Source organism: Apiospora aurea, assembly GCF_038362705.1.
Source record: "Apiospora aurea strain CBS 24483 chromosome Unknown utg000008l_segment0_segment0, whole genome shotgun sequence".
In the NCBI taxonomy this organism is placed as follows: Eukaryota; Fungi; Ascomycota; class Sordariomycetes; order Amphisphaeriales; family Apiosporaceae; genus Apiospora; species Apiospora aurea.
Genome location: NW_027117395.1, coordinates 15,126 through 31,968, shown reverse-complemented (window position 1 = coordinate 31,968; position 16,843 = coordinate 15,126). Strand labels below are relative to the sequence as shown.

The 16,843-nt window shown below is 44.5% G+C and overlaps 4 protein-coding genes across 4 annotated transcripts; 2 read left to right on the top strand and 2 right to left on the bottom strand.

The window, feature by feature from the left end:
* Nucleotides 1–870: 870 nt before the first annotated feature.
* On the top strand, nucleotides 871–1,502 carry PG986_011492 (translocase of the inner membrane; the record flags this gene model as incomplete). Its single annotated transcript, XM_066847714.1, has 3 exons — nucleotides 871–939; nucleotides 1,034–1,387; nucleotides 1,461–1,502. 3 exons carry the CDS (start codon nucleotides 871–873, stop codon nucleotides 1,500–1,502), a joined length of 465 nt encoding a protein of 154 aa, XP_066694410.1.
* A 419-nt stretch (nucleotides 1,503–1,921) lies between these two features.
* Nucleotides 1,922–3,572, bottom strand: PG986_011491 (L-asparaginase 1; the record flags this gene model as incomplete). The annotated part of the gene is made up of 3 exons (XM_066847713.1): nucleotides 1,922–2,712; nucleotides 2,786–3,359; nucleotides 3,459–3,572. 3 exons carry the CDS (start codon nucleotides 3,570–3,572, stop codon nucleotides 1,922–1,924), a joined length of 1,479 nt encoding a protein of 492 aa, XP_066694409.1.
* Nucleotides 3,573–13,040: 9,468 nt separating this feature from the next.
* On the top strand, nucleotides 13,041–14,374 carry PG986_011490 (uncharacterized protein; the record flags this gene model as incomplete). Its single annotated transcript, XM_066847712.1, has 4 exons — nucleotides 13,041–13,553; nucleotides 13,628–13,899; nucleotides 13,953–14,098; nucleotides 14,157–14,374. The coding sequence occupies 4 exons, from the start codon at nucleotides 13,041–13,043 to the stop codon at nucleotides 14,372–14,374; spliced, it is 1,149 nt and encodes a 382-aa protein (XP_066694408.1).
* Nucleotides 14,375–14,616: 242 nt separating this feature from the next.
* PG986_011489 (uncharacterized protein) lies at nucleotides 14,617–16,212 on the bottom strand (the record flags this gene model as incomplete). Its single annotated transcript, XM_066847711.1, has 1 exon — nucleotides 14,617–16,212. The coding sequence occupies one exon, from the start codon at nucleotides 16,210–16,212 to the stop codon at nucleotides 14,617–14,619; it is 1,596 nt and encodes a 531-aa protein (XP_066694407.1).
* Between the last annotated feature and the right edge of the window lie 631 nt (nucleotides 16,213–16,843).

Here is a 16,843-nt window from a genome sequence, read left to right as displayed (position 1 = left end):
TGCGTGAGTGACATACATGAATGAATGCCTGTGGTGCGTCGCGCATATTGTGGCCGGCGGGGAGCATGTCTCAGTTCAATCACGCCCACCCCTCGCCCCCAGGGACTCGGGGCAAACGGAGGAGGTAGTCAGCACATAGTATCCCAGACTCCCGAGGGCTGCCAGCCTTGTCCGGACTTCTTGGGGATTGATGCCGCTGGGACTGGACCATTTGATTGGAAGAGTTGAAGGTCGATAGATAGCCTTGGTAGGTACATGCCGGGTGCGTGCACTACAGAGGTACATACTACATGTAGGTAGGTCTGGAACTGGTATGTAGGTCTAGGTAGGTAGTACCTAGATTGGCCTAGATTGGAGGTACGTACTGCCAGTCAAGGCAGGCGTGGGGTAAACCCAGGCTGCGGGTAGGCTAATCTCTTTCGGGGCGGTCGGTGGGGCTGCGTCATCGGCGCCACGGAGGGGAAAACGACCGCGCGGACCGATGTGTAGCAGGATCCGTGCGCAACAATTTTCTCTCCCGCTCCAGTTCTCACAGCTCAGGCTCGTAAAAATGAACTGCCAGCCCGTGATATCACCAATTTGACCCGACAAAACCTCCATCCGACGACGACGACAAGGCCACCACCGCCCATCGCCGCACTTTCCGACACCAAACCAACCGCCGACAGATCGTGTCGACTATCCAGCCCCCAGCGAATACGCGTCCTCTGTTCCCCAGATCCCAGCCAACGAATTTGACGACGCCTTGGCCTGCTTCTGCCACATCGCAATTGAAGCGCGCAATCGCACCCAGCATACGGTCTTCCCGGCGTCAACCTTTCCCGCCACTCGCCTCTTTCTGCTTCCCTCTACTTGCTACAGCCTGTCACAATGGATCACACGCGAGATCCTTGCCCTTATGTCATCTTGAATGACTTTGGCGGTGCCTTTGCCATGGGCGTATGTCTTAGCCCCCTCACTGCAACGCCCTCGCGTCAATCTACACAGGGAGCAAACCCATACCGAGCTCGGTCAGCTAACGTACCGTCGGCAGGCAATTGGTGGGACCATATGGCACGGCATCAAGGGCTTCCGCAACAGCCCCATGGGCGAACGGCGGATAGGCGCCATCACAGCCATCAAGGCGCGCGCACCGGTACTAGGCGGCAACTTCGGCGTGTGGGGTGGTCTCTTCTCGACGTTTGACTGCGCAGTAAAGGGCATCCGGAAGAAGGAGGATCCCTACAACGCCATCATTGCGGGCTTCTTCACAGGTGGCTCGCTGGCTATTCGCGGTGGGTACAAGGCGGCGCGGAATGGCGCCATTGGCTGCGCGGTGCTGCTCGCCGTTATCGAGGGCGTCGGCATCGGATTTCAACGGCTGATGGCTGGTTCGACAAAGCTAGAGGTACGTTTGCTGCAGCAGGCCCTGGTCGACATCCTTCGTATTCATATGCTGACCGTGAATCCTAACGCCCCAGGTACCCCAACCGCCACCGAATGCCGAGAAGGCCCTGGCATAGTTTGCTCAGATGGCCGTACTTTGAAGGCCGTATCGACCTGCAGCATCACTACGCTTGGGGACCTACAATCGCCACTCTACTCATTTGATATATATGCCGTCGCTCCCTCGAGTCACGTCGCAACTGTACATGCTAGATTGAGGGGGGGGGAGGGAGGCATTCAGGCTGCTTTCCCTGGACATTGGGTTCGGAGCGGGATGACCGGGTTTTGTAGGAATAGATGAGATGGGACCGGAATGGAAGAGTCACACTTGATGGCCACCACTTCTCCCCGATGTACTATTGGAGGCAACACCAGCGCCCAACACGACTTAGACTAACAAATAATAACGAGCATCAAACCCATGTCTACGACTTCATCTAAACAAAGTTCTGTGATCGGCCCTTCAACTCCAAGGTCCTCCTGGCCTGACACATTCTCAACCCACTCTCACTTGTCCCTTCTCCGAGCCCGGCGGTTCGGCATGCTTGCGAAGCAAGTCTTGTTCGTCTGCAACATGATCCCAAATCTTCATTCTATGGTTGCCCTCATCTATCCAGGCGCGGAACATGCCACCGCAGTTGATGTCATGCAATATCTTGCTTGACACCACCGTGCTGCCGCCGCCACGCCCACCCTCCTCGGTTTCGGCCTCCTCCCGGGTGCTCTCTATGCCGATCATGCCGCCCTCGCCCTCTCCCGTCTTGCTCCAGCGGTTGTCCGCGCTCTTCTGGAGCGCGCCCCCGCGGCCCGCGACGCGACGGAGTGCCTCGCCCGCGGGGATCGCCGCCCAACGCGCCATCGACACGACAGCGTGCGCCGCCGCCAGACGAAGGAACGAATCGCCGTTGCCCGTGCCCGAAACCGCAACAGATCGTGTCACTGTCTTCGTTGTCGTCGCTTGCTCCCGCGAAAGGGGCGAGTACTGCGGTTGCCCGAGCAGACAGTCCGAGTAGCAAAGCCCACCTACTAGACCAGTACGGAGGTCCGAGATGGCCCGTCCTGGCCATGCCAGGTGTTTCCACCAGAGGGGTGCGTAGTCGCTGATTGACATCCCACTTGCCCGAGCAGTTGGACTGCTTGAGGCAACAACTTGCTCGCTCCATTCCTCTGCCCAGAAGCCGGCGCCAACGGACGGCGTGTCCCCGATGCGGCCGGTCAGCTTGTTGGTCATTCCACCCGTACTAGTAGCACAGCACAAGACCCCGTCAGAGTCGAGCGCTACGGCACCTTGATGATTGACGATTGGAGTCAGTAACCCATATCTTGGACGCGTTGGGTGTATATCACATATGTGACTTACCACACGTGCCCTGTGGGAGATACTCGTCCGCGCTCCATGTTGCGAAATGGATGCGGGATTTCCTTTCACGCTCAAGCGCTCGCACATGTTCATCCCAGCGCGTTGGTGTGAAGAAGTAACCCGGCTCGGCCAGCTCCAGCCCGTACTTCTCCGCCAAGATCTCGGCGGACGGGCCGTGGATCAAGGTATGCCCCTGGGCCGAGGGGATATCCAAATTGACGCCATCCCCAGCATCCCGGCTGGACGACCAGCCCAGATCCGATTTCCCCGTCAAGTCGTCCTCGCCGTGCTCCAGCATCTTCTGGGCCAGCAGGATCGGGTTCTTGACACGGCGCAGACCCGTCACACCTACCCCGCGCTTGGCCTTTCCGCGGGAGACCATGACGGAGGCCTCGAGCTCGTTGATGCCATCGCGCGTGAACACGGCGCCGTGTCCGGAGTTGAACAACGGGTTACCTTCGAGGAGCGTCACGGCGTGCACCGCGATCTCCAGCGCTGTTGGTTCCCGCGTATGCTCGGCGCCTGTGCTTTTGGTGGCGATGGGCGTGTGCATATACACTTCGATTTGAGAAGTCTAGAAACAACGCGTTGGCGGCTGGCGGCCTACAATGACTAGCTATAGTTAAGGGGTGCATATACGGGCGAGAACTTACAATAGTCAGTAGAGCTTCACGATACTGGGAGTACTTCTCGGGCGAGAATTCTCGGGCTGGATGTTGCCGGCCCCGCCATGGATGATGAGCCGAGGCACAGCCTTTGGAATGCGCTGTTGATTCTTGTATTCCATAGTGGAAATAGTCGAGAGCAGCCGACACGGTGTTTTCTATTCTACTTTGGTGAGCTCAGATGCGTTTCCGCTTGTTGGCCATCTAGATAGATGTGATACGGGTGCACAAGAGGGTTAATGCTGTGGGTGTGCTACCTAGTGTCACCGACCTAGCGACCTTCCTGATTCGGACCACCGATGTTTACCATCTCGGGGACAGCCGGTGGCCTGGGAGAGAAGCCATCTCGCAATCTCCGATTCTCCTTGCAGCCGAATGCATGGAAACAAGGCCCCCTCTCATCCAATGCTGCCTATAAATATATATTGTCCGAGGTGCCTAATGTGTATTGCTTACTTCAAAATTGCGCCTTGCTTTAGTCGAGCTGCCTGCATAACTAAGGGGCGATATGGCCAACACCATGCCACGCTTCATGGCGTGCTCTGTGGCGCTAGGCAACTTGGAGTAAGAAGACGGCTTGTTTCGAATCCAAGCCACCGTCCTAGGCTTCTCTATGAAGCAGTATCGTCACTCTCAATTGTCGTAGGACATCCCGTGTTTCTCTCCCCTCTGGCAACAATACGACTGGCCGACAAAATTTTGCAATGGGAGGCAAAGAAAGCAGCAGCGCTGTTGTCCACGATGATGATGATGCCACGGTAAGACTTCCCATGGCTTCTGACTGCGACAGGAACAAGAATCGAGGGACCTCTTTCGACTGCATGCAAGCCACGCGGTTAAATTCTATCCTACCCCGTATTGGCCCTTCACTCGGGTATAATGTGCAGTAGTTACACCAACCTTGTTTGTATCGTCTAGAGTGTTGGTTTAAATCCTTGTTATCGCACGGCAGAGAGTGTTCAGATGGTATATTGAGTGCTAAAGTACTGCTTAAAAGAAAGAAAGAAAAGGATAAAAGAGAAAGGTGCTACCGTATTAATAAATATATAAATGAAATGTTTTGCGTAGCGCGTTAGGCGCGTTAAGGGGCGGTCCCTTGTCTCTATCCTTCTGCGATATACTCTTTAATTAGTTTACTAAGTAAGTTAATTGTTTACGTAGGTAAAATTAAAGCTATTATAAGCTAATAATCGTAAAGTAGAGGTGCCCTAGTGATTATTACTTAAAAAAATAGAAGTTTTAGCTTATTAAGGTGAATATAATATAATCCGCTCGTAATAATTATTAATATAAATAATAGGTGTAGCTTTAAGTAAATAATTAACTGCCTCGTAGTGTACTATAAAGCATTTTTAAGCGTAGCTAGCCGGCCTAGCCTTTTTTTTTCTTTTTTATGTTTTTATTATTGCGTATATAAATCCCTATATTACGCCTCGTTTATAAACGCCTATTAATTACGAGATAGTCTATAATTATTGCTTTAAATTTATTTTATAAGAACTTTTATATCGTTCAACTTATTATATTTATCGATAAATTAATATTACGCGCTTAAACGGCTTTACGATATTAATCTTAATATATAAAATTATAGACTTTATTTTTAGTTCGTACGCTATTAATGTTAACAGAGGAGGAGGCGGTAACGAACTTCCTCGTAACCTTACTAAGCTTCTTTATAAACATAAGAATAATAACGAAATACTCCCTTTTTTAAAAGATTTTAAATAAACTATCGCTATAAGCCGCGCTTAACGTAAAAAGGATATTAAAAAAAAGCTTAATATAAAACTAAGCGTACTAAACGCGCTTCGTAATTTAAATAGTCTTCCGCTAAGTATATTAAATATACTAAGCAATTTATCGCTATACCTGCTACCGCTGCTAAGGACCCCGCCGCCTCGCTCGCTAAGCCTATTGCCGAGCCCGTTAACCCCGTTAATAAGCCTATTGTTAAGCCCGTTAATAAACCCGCAGAGCCCGTTACTAAGCCTGCTGCCGCGCCTACTAAGCCTTCTGAGACGCGTGCCGCTCCTGCCGCTATAAACGATAATTAACGTTAAACTATTATAGCCTTTTTAAATGCCGCCGTCGCTCGTGGTAAACTATTTATTAACGTTAATTCGTTTATTTAATTAAACACGTCGACTTTTTTTAGCCGTCGAGCCCCTTAGGGCTTCTCGAATAAGAGCTAAAAGTTTATTTAATTTAATAAAGTATACCGTAATACGTATATAAATTATTTACGCTCGGTATTTTTTAATACCGTAAGAGTTTTACGTTATTATAAGACCCTCGGCTTTAATACTATTAAATACTTTAATTATTACTAATATAATTATGTGTACGTATCCTTATAAATTATTTAATATATTTTTAATATATTAATATAATTTAATTACGAGAACTTTACCCTTATAATCGTACGCCGTATCGCTCGCTACTTTATTAAAGAGACCGTTAATTACGTTATTTAAAATAAAGATAAGATTAACGTAAGTTTATTAAAATGCTTAGTAATTTAATCTCGCTTATTAATAATTTTTATAGAAGTAGCTTAAAAAATACCGCTATGCGTTCCGTATATTTATAAACGTCGAGGCTATAAGTTAAGCCTATTATTTTTATAATAATATTAATAAGCCTATTATTGTTAATACCTAGCGTAAGGTTAATAACCCGCTAAGCGTCTCGCCTACTTTAAGCTTTTCATTTATACCTTTATATAGTGCTAGCTTTAATATACATAATCACCCCGCTAAAAAACGTTTCGCCTTTAAAAGCTTTTCGCCTGCTCCGATAAAATTTAACTTTAAGGATTCTTTCGTTAGTATTAACTCCGAGTTAAATTAAATAGCTAGCTCTTATCTTATTATCGTTAACGTGCTACTCTTAGTAATATTAAATATTTTATAGCGTTCTTTATTTTTTCGCGTTTAAAATATATAAATTAATTAAGCCGGCGTATTTATTAAGACCTTTTACGGGCTTTTATACCTTAATAGTTCTATTTTTTCGGGGTTCGATTCTTTAAATTAATAAAAATTTAGTAGTTATAATAATTATCCCGCTGTCGCTTCGTACTTACCTCTTTATAATATATAATTAAATTACCGAATATTTTATAGGTTTAAGAGTCCTTTTTAATACTCGAACTTAGCACGTGAAAGGTTCTTCGTTAATCTATTTACTAGTATATCTTTTATAGTAAGGTAAGTTACTTAAAAAGCTTACTTTTAATATTCCTATCGTAACTAAAGGTTTTAAATATTTACGTGCCTTAGTTTCGTAAAGATCTTCTCCCCTTAACTTATAATTAACCTAATAATCTATTGATTATTATAATATATCGAGAATAAAGTATTAAATATTAGCTTTAAATCTTTAAATAAACGCTTAAGTATAATTAACTCTTTTACTGCTTATTATAAAGTTAATAATTTTATTTCCGTAATCGATATAATAACTATATTTTACCGAGTTGCTTTTTATACGACTAAACTATCGAATAATATAATAATGTATTTATAAAACGATTTACGCGTCTTTAAGTTATTTACGAAAGAGGTGTTATTTATTATAATTAGCGTTTAAACGCCGTTCTCTTATTCTTCGAAAGAGATTATTATAAACTTAATATTATAAGCGTATTAAATATATTAATTAACGGCTTTAAGGTACTCTTCGTTAGGGTTTATTAAGAATTTTAATAATTATAAGCATATAAACGTAATATTAAGGCGAATTATAATAGAGCTATAAAGTAATAACCTAACTTATTTTTAATAGGCTTTAATTCGCGATTTTAATGCTTTACTAGTGTATTTTAATAGCTCCTCGGTCGATAGAGGTATTACTATAGCTCGTAATACTTTTAAACTATATTTAGTTATTACCTTCTCTAAGTAAGTATCGTGAGATAGCTAGAGACGCTTATTAACTCTATTTTTAACTATACGCACGCTAAGGTAGTAAACTATATTACCTTAGTTTTTAACCTCGTATACTTACTTAATACTAGCTATTAGCTTAACGGCTTTATCCTACTTTAATTTCCGGTAGTAAACTAGGAAGTTATTTATATAAAAGACTATAAATACCGTACGCTTTTTATTATAAAATAAGCAGGGTTCTTCCCTTAAACCGATAAAGCTTAGCTTACAAAGAGTATTAAAAAAGTCGTTATATTATAATAACGGAGACTCTTTTAATCCGTAAAGGGCCTTTCGAAACTTAATATATATCCCGGCTTACTCGTACCCTAGAGGGAGTTTATAGTACACCGGTGGGGATCCTTTAGCGAAGGTCGTATTAAGGAATACATTAATTATATCGAATTACTTCGCTTTTAAATTAAATTTCGTAATTAAGGCTATTATAATTTAAAAGGATCGTGCGGCTAATATTACGGTATATATACTCGCGAACGAGTTTATATTTTATTTATCGCCTTATATATAAATCCGAGCTTTATATAATATATAAGCGTTGTTCTCGTCGAATTTATTAGTAAATACCTACTTTAACGGCAATAGGGTATTATCGTAAGGGCGCTTAATAATTTTCAAAGCCCCTATTTTCACTAGGTTATTAATTTCTCGCTTAGTGGTAGCTATAAACTGCTCCCCTTTAAAATAAATAGCTACTTTATTTTAAAAGCGTAGAGGTAATTTTAAATAAAGCTTAAATACCGTTTTTTTAGCTACTTTTTTCTAGTAAATATACCTTCGTAACGGTGATATAAGTAGTATAATACTCTTTATTTTTTAACAGTAACGCTTTATTAATATTAAAAAAGTAAGTGGTAAAGAATATATATAAAGCTACCGTAAAAGCTATACGGAGAGTTAATTTATTATAATCCTCCAGTATTTATAGGCTATTTAATTTTATCTCGTTACTTAATACGAAAAACGTATTTTCGATATTACCACGCTTTTATTTCTTTAGCCGTAGTAAATATAATCGCTTTTAATTAAGCTTTTACGACCTTTTTACACGCCTTTAATAACGCGTACGTGGCTTACGTTTAAGTATAAACGTTTCTATTACTTTTAATAATATAATTATAATAATTTCGTTTTAAATCTTTTTTTATAGTAAAAGAAATATTCTTAAAAGCTTACTATTTCTTTTTCTTATCGGATTACGCTGCTTTTTATCCTTTGAAAGCTTCCGGATTTCTAAGGCTTTCTATTTTAATAAGCTCGCTCGTTTAACGTTTTTCGAAGATAAGTAACGGTAGTTTATTTACCTCGGTTCCCTTTTTCGGGTTTTTAACCGGTTCCTTCGCTTTAAACTCTCTTTCCGGTTTAAGTATACGGCTTAACGATAGGAGTCCCGTATTACTCATATTATTACGCTCGGCTTTATAACCTTTTAAACGTAATTTAAATATTAAACTTACCCTTGAGGCCTCGTTAATAAGCGTATTGAAAGCTGCCGCACCTTTTAAGTTTAAGGGGATTAACCCTTTAAGCCCTCCGAGACGAGAGATAAGATCGGTAAAGTTATTTAACTCTTCTTATAATACTAAAGTTTAAAGAGTAAAGGTAACGCGCGGTAATAGTTTAAAGCTCGAAAAGAGCGTAATCTCTTCGACTTCCTCGATAAACTCCCTGCTTCGGTTCGGCTCCCTTTTTTTCCCCTTTTTAATAAAAAAGATCCTTATTAAACTTAATATTATACGAAACGATAACTCTCGTTAGTTTAGGAATTTATATATAATAAATATTAATAGTTTTATAGCCTACTAAATACCCTATATAACCTATTAAAAACACTTTAAATTTCCTACGTAACCGGCCTTTAACTCTATTATAATTAAATATATAAGCTCTATACTCGAACGTTTATACGCCGCTTTAATTAAGCTTTAAATCTACTTAAAAGGCTTTAACCTACGTAGGATTATACTATTTAAAGTAGCTTATAAACTACGAATCTAGCACCTTATTAAAGCTTCGCCACCGTTAAGATTAAGTAGGATATATATTTAATAGCTTAATAATTATTTAAATAGTTTCGGGCTATAAACTCTTTAATAAATTAACGCCTACTCTTATTTTAAAAGCGACGTTTACCACCTCTTATCCTGCTCACTCTTAATTACTCATCGGCTCTTTAATATCTACGGGCCCTTATTTTATAATAATGCCTTCCTTATATTAAAGATTATAATAAGTATTTCTTTAAATTTTTAATAATCTAGTTTCTCTATTATATTTAAAGTAGTATATAAAGAGACTATATTTACATTAAATATACCGCTTAAATCCTTTTATTACTTTAAACAGCTCCGTATATAAACGAGATTTTATAGGGTACGCTTATACTTTACTGCTATAATTATCCTTTAATAGCAGTATATACTTTAAAAACTCGTACCTTAAAGGGTACTCGAAAAGGTTTTAAAGTATACGGTAAAAAGGGTTTAAGTGCTCTCTTAATAAATCTTCGCGAAATAACGTATTTTACAAGTAATATTACATATATTTCGTATTTTAACTACGTCGGACCCTTAATCGAAATACTTTTAGCTGCGTATATAAGCTTTACGAAAGCCTTTAAACCTAAATATTTTACTCTCGTATACTATTTCTCTCTTAAATTTATTTTTATATAGACCTTTTCTACGAGCTTCTTATTCGCTATAAAGCGTTTTATCGTTACGTAAGTGTTTATTACACCGGCTGCATTTATTAATAAAAGATTAATATAAGAGGTAAATAAAGGCTTATATTCGATAAAAACTAAGTTACCCCTTCTTATAAGCTTTTATATTACGATATTATTTTTTAGCGATCCTACTCGTAACGTGCAATCCTTTCTATAGTATTAAATATTAACGCTTCTTAAAAGCGGTTCGGAGATAATATTAATATAAAAACCCTCGAGTAATACTACCTTATTAAGCCTAAGTGTTACGACCTGGCCCAGCCATGCGGCCTAGAACCCACCCTACGGCACGGCCCTACGATACCCCGAAACCTCTATACAAAGACCCAGCGTAATCCGAAGCCCCACCAGTCAGCGAAACCCCACTAGTTATTACGACCTCACTAATTAATAAGGCTAACTACGACGATAACTAACACCACGAATTAGACAGCACGAATTGGACAGCACGAACTAAATAGCTAAGAAAAGACAAGCCACAGCAGGATAACATTGGTTACGTGGAGATAAAATACGCGCAACGACTTTCGGGATCGCGATAAGAGCCAAAGAGTCAGCTCGACAGGATTTCGCGAAAGCTGCGAAATCCCCGAGATTTAAGGAGATTAATAAAGGAAAAGTTAAATATATAACGATAGACATTCCCCATGTATTTTATATAGATACTCTCTACTTTAATAATTAATCTAAGCATTAATTTAACCTATTAGTAAAGCAAACAGCCTTAACGACCCTATTATGAATACCCTTAAGTCTACGCACCTTAGTTATCTTTATTCCTACGGCTATTACACATTATATCGATAAAAGTGGACTTTTATCGCACGTTTAAATACTCTCTCGTATTACCAAACATAAAACCCCAGTACGTCTTACTAGGTTTCCTTTGGAACCCAGATAGCGTTCGTTACACTAAGGTCGGTTAACTCGCTTCGCGCCGTAAAAATATCCCTTATAATTTTTACCCCGTACCCTTTAATTAAAAACGTGGTTATACCTGCTTTTATAAATTTACTAGCCGAGGCTAGTATTAAAAACCCTGGTATTAATAAGTCTTCGTTATTAATAATATAATAAAAACTATAACTATCGATTAAGGTCGATTATAAAAAATTATATAATCCTTAATTTTAATAGATCGATATATTAAAATCTTTCTTAACGTTAAAAAGCGTATAATTAATAATCGCGTATAATATTTCTCTTCGTATAAAGCTACTTAAACTAATTTAGCTAAGTTTAATAAACTGTTAACGTAATAAGGCTTATTTAATATCGGAGTTTAATCGGTGCTTAATTTTCGCGTACGCCTCCTAGTTTAAGTAAATTAGCCGGTTAAAGGGTTTACTTTTAATCCTTCTAGTAAAAGTATACTTTAAAAAGTAGTAATTCGCTAGTAATTAACGATAGCGTAGCCGAGTATCGAGACGAGGTTTATAAGGGTAATCGTAGCTTAATAAACTTTATAACCTGCGATTATTAATTAATCCGTACTTTTCCCGTTTATTATTAAACGAAGCGTAAAATGAATATTTTCCCCTTTTCGGCTCGTTTTATTCTACTTACTCTCTTAATAACGAGCTTAATATAGTTAAGCTCGTTAGCGTACGTCTCTTTTACTTCGTATAGTTAAGTTCCTTTAATCGGCGTTAACCTTATCCTGGTATTAATCGCTTATTAATCGTTTTAAACTATATACGAGTTACTAAGTGTCCTTATATTTCGGGGATTCTTTTAGAAACCGCGTTCGTATAAGCTTTACTTTATTATACTAATTAAAGCTAAAGATCTTTTCCCCTTAACTTAGCTCGCTTTAAAAATTTATTATACTAGTTTCGAATAAAAGTAATATACGAATTTACGGAGGGTTTAAACTATTATTTAAACTAACGAATAATATTTTAAAGCGTAGGCAATTAATTTAACTCGTAAATATTACTATAGGCTATATTAACGTACGCTTTCGGAACCGTGAGCTTAATCCACTCACTAATAATAATAAAAGCATTCTTTCGTGCTATATAACGGTGTATTTTTATGCTTTATTTACTCTATTTAAATCTAATATATTTAATAATATCGTCGGTGAGCGTGTCGTATATCGGCTCCGAGTCTTTTACCGCCGTATATACGCCTATTATAAGGTCTATTAAGCTAATTTCGCTTGTTAATTAAAAGTTTTCGGTTAAACCCTATTTAATCTCGTTGATTATACGTAGCTTAGGTTTATTATAAAAATAGGCGTCGTTAAGTGTATTAAGATCGAGGTGTATTTAAATGCTACGCTCGAAAGCACTTATTTTAAGCGAGTTATACTAATTTAATCAGTTTTACTTAGTCTCGAGCTTAACATTAACTAGCTTAATAAAGGGTTTAAATATAGTGGGCGTCGTAAAAATAATAAGAAAATAGAAAGGTATAAGAAAATATAGATTTAAAATCGCTCTTTAATATATAAGGTTTAATAGAATAAGCGATATAATAATAATAACGAGCTTATCTAATAAAAAGCGCCGGGCTTATAATTATCGCACGGTAAAGAGCGTTCGGATAGTATATTAAGTGCTAAAGTGCTGCCTAAAAAAAAGAAAGAAAAGGATAAAAAAGAAAGGTACTACCGTGTTAATAAAATATCTTACGTAGCGCGCTAGGCGCGTCAAGGGGCGACCCCTTGTCTCCATCCTCCTGCGACACTTGTATTATTAGACTGCCCTCGAGGGACACTCCTTCGAGGGCCCTAGCAAGCAGACGGAGATTGGGTTTTTATTTCTACCCGCTACCTCTCTCACGATACTGGTGTCCTGTCTTTTTGAATCTACTTGTGTTTTATCAAGCTTCGCCATTACCTCTGTTGCACATTGCTGTCTGGCATCATGCCAAGCTGGCCCGTTAAAACCTCTTCATCCCTCGCCATGCAAGCAGCAGCCACTGCTCTCCTCGTTTTGTCCCAAGTGGCTGCTACATCATGCATTGGTTTACGGAACCTGACAAGCTCGCCCCAGGAGACGATAGACAACACGCGGCCGGTTGGAAATAACATCATCTCCCACGACCACACGTTCACCACCGAGTTCCTCGGGCTCCAGCTCGCCAACAACAGCGCCAGCCACCGCGACCTGGGCTTCACGGGGCAGCTCGGCGGCCAGTGGTACGCCGTGTACGGCGACGTGCTCTGGTGCGCACCGGGCGTCAAAGACCCGGCCCAAGACCCCCCCGGCTTTCACGGGATGGTGCGGGATGCCATCTCGCTGTGCACGGACAACCCGCTCGTCGTGCATGACCTGCACCTCGATTCCGAGGGAAGACAGCAGCAGTTCGTCCCTTATAACGAGGAGTGGGGCGAGGCCGCCGACTTTGGATTCGGAGGGACGAGTTTGGTCGAGGTGGACGGGGAGACGAATACGGGCGCCTTATTCTATCTGATTGTAGGGAATCCAGCCCAATAGGGTGCCCGTCTTAGGCATTCTGCGAGCAAACCACTGACGTATGGTCGCGGCAGAACGGGAATAAAACCGGCTACAGGGGCGCCGGCATCGCCAAGGTCCAGTTGGTGGACGGCGCGCCCACCGTGACGCATCGGTCCGGTGATCGAGGGTATTGGTGGGATGCCAATACTACAGCCCGATATGGTGACATTGCAGCGTTTCGAGACCCTCGCTCCGACTATGTGTACGCCTGGGGCGGTGCTCCGATGAACATTACGGACTGGGTGCAGGCCGCTTACGTCTATCAATGCCGGGTCAAGGCCGCCGATGCCTTCGACATAACCAGGTATGTACATGATTGAAACAGTCGCTCAGGGAAGTTGGCTGATGCCCCAACAGGTACGAATACTGGTGGGGCCGTCAGATGGGATGGAAGAGCGAGCCCCCGGCCACCTTCACGGCGGAGACGGCGGTGATGTGGATGAGCGGGCAAGGACAGGTTGTGTGGAATCAACATCTCGGCTGCTACGTCTTCGTCCGACTTGGTAAGTCAGGCCGACAACTTGCGTGTACGGGTCCCTCCTACTTACCACATCTAAGCAGGCCCGATGACCAACGAAGTTCTCCTACGCACCGCGCCCCAGCACGAGGGGCCGTGGTCTGACGACGTCAAGGTGTTCAACGCCACTCCGATCGGCCAAGACGGCATGACGTATGCCGGCGTGGCCCATCCGTATCTCGACCCCAGTGGCCGGAGTATGGTGATTTCTTATACTAACAACAACAACATCGAGGTGATCAGAGTCACGTTCGACGAGTGAGGAGTGAATGCAAGGATGGCAATGGGACATCGCCATGCCCATGTACATGCGTCGGCTATAGATAGCAATCTACCAGAAATGCAGCTTGGCTGTGTACGGGAAGCGCCATGTGCAGCAACCGGGTCCTACGTCAGACTCCTTGATAGAACCTCCATTTGCTCTTGAAATCCGGGTGGAGATCCTGCTTCAGAAGCAGGGCCCGTAGCAGCTCGATAGGCATCATGTTGGCATTCAACATGCGGTCATGAAATACCTTCTCGGGGCACAGTCCCTGGCCCACAACCTCCTCCCCGCAGTTTCCAGAGCTGCAAGGCGCCCAGCAGGTATCCAGCCTGGTAGAGCGGACTGTAATCCCCATTAAAGCTCCTCCGCACTTCGCCCTCGGCCGTGGCCCGCTCGTGGCCAACCCAGTCGACCAGCAGCTCGATGCACTCGGCGGGGGTCATTTGGCCTAGATGAAACTTGAGCGAGAAGACGATGCGGGCGCACCGGTGCATACGCCAGAAGAGCGACCCGACGCGGTCCTCGGGGCATGTGAAGAAGTCCCCGCGGGCCCAGAAGACCATTTCCCAGTACAGCGCCCAGCCTTCGATGTAGAAGGGCGTCGAGAACAGGCGCCGGTACGGCCGGGCCCGGTCGGCCACGAAGAGCTGCAGATGGTGGCCCGGGATCATCTCATGGAACGCCGTGGCCTTGGCGAAGTGGCGGTTGTTGCCGCGCATCGACATGAGCTTGTCGGCGTGGCTCATGCTCGAAGTCGGGTACGACACCTGCAGGTACGTGCCCCCGAGGAAGAAGGGCGATACCTTTTGAGCCGCGGGCGGGATCATGTACATCCGGATTGCCTCCTTGGCCACGTGCGGCACCGAGACGAGCCGGTGCTTCTCCACGTACTCGGTGCCTTGGTCGACGAGGGACTTGATAAGCAAAGGCTGAGCGCCGGGCGGCTCGACCAGTCCCTTGACATGCTCGAGCGCGGCGCGCCACTTGTCGCCGAAGCCCAACTCCCGGCTCGCCTTTGCCATCTCGGCCTCGCACCACGCATACTCCCTCTCGGCGACGCGGACCAGCTCCTCGGGCGAGTAGGGGATCATCTCAGCCTCGAGCTCGGCCAGCAGGCCGCCGCGGCCGATCGGCTCGCCCACGATGGCGTCTTCCTCGTCGTCTGGCCCGATGCCCGCGAGCTTCTCCCGGACGTAGGCCGGCAGCGCGGCGAGCGCGGCGTCGAGCCGGTCGTAGGGCTCGCGCACCCACCAGTCAAACGAGGGATCGTAGCCCGTGTAGAACTCGAACATCTCCCGAAGGTGATTGCGAATCTGTTCAATCGTCCTGGCGGCGCGGTGGCCGGCTGCTTTGGAGTACCGGCCGGGCTTTGCCCCGCGCACCAGCTGGCGGCAGCGACGGACCTCCCTTGCGGTGGCGTCGAAGCTGCTGGCGACTTCTTGCGGGTCGATAACCCTCACCTCCATGCGCGTCTGCACCCAGTCTCGGATGGGTGTCGCAAAGGGCTGGACGAAAGGGGCAAACTCGGCGTCGCGCGCGTTGTCCAGTTCCAGGGTCCGCAATGACCGCTTGAGGTAGTTTTGCAGGAGCAGGTAATCCACCTTGGCCTCTTGATCGTAGGACTCAAAGGGCTGCTGGCTCAAGGCGCTGCGTTCGTCATTGTAGAACCTGGTCAGCCGCTCGTACCGGGCATCCGAGGTTGGGAATTTGTAGAAGGCCAGAAGATCCGATCGATCCTGTCCTACACGCGTTATGCGTTCGGCGATAGGTTCCTCGAAAGTCTCCAGCGCCGTGGACGCGCCAGCTCCAACCGCCACCCAGCCCTCGTCGGCCATGTCGAGGGTTGGACTTCTGGTTTGGCCGGCAACCAAGGTCAGAGGCGGCCAATGATACAATTGGGGCTCACAAGCTTTGAGTTGGCCTCTCTCAGTTGATGATGCCTCGGCAGAGAAGTGCGACACTTGTATGATGGCGAAAAAACAGCGCGCGCATACGATACCCCGTCAATGTCAATTGCGGCTCGGGAGTGCCGATCCCAAGCTCTACGGTCTACCCCAGGACGCGGGGTTCGACAATGCAACTTTGGAGCTGTTCCTACTGGGGCCAATCCGCTATGCCAGATTCCCAGGTCACGCAGCAATCTTGATGGGATAGACAACTTCGGTGTCCCGGACTTGGACATGCAACTAAATGCCAACCCATTATTGGCTATGTGCACAGCTACCAGAGCAACTAGAAAGAAAAGTGAAAATATAATGACGGGGGCAGAAGCCCGGAAAGCTATGCGTCGTTTGACATGCGATCTCGAAACATAGGGGCTGGCAAAAGGCGAAGGCCGCCACAATTCAACTGTCTTGGACATGAGGCGCTGGATAACCGGCAAAGTCTTCGAGGCATTGTGCAGGTACTCCGTTCCGTACTCTAGCTCTGTGGGCCTGTGGTTCCAGCACAAGCCATCGGATGACG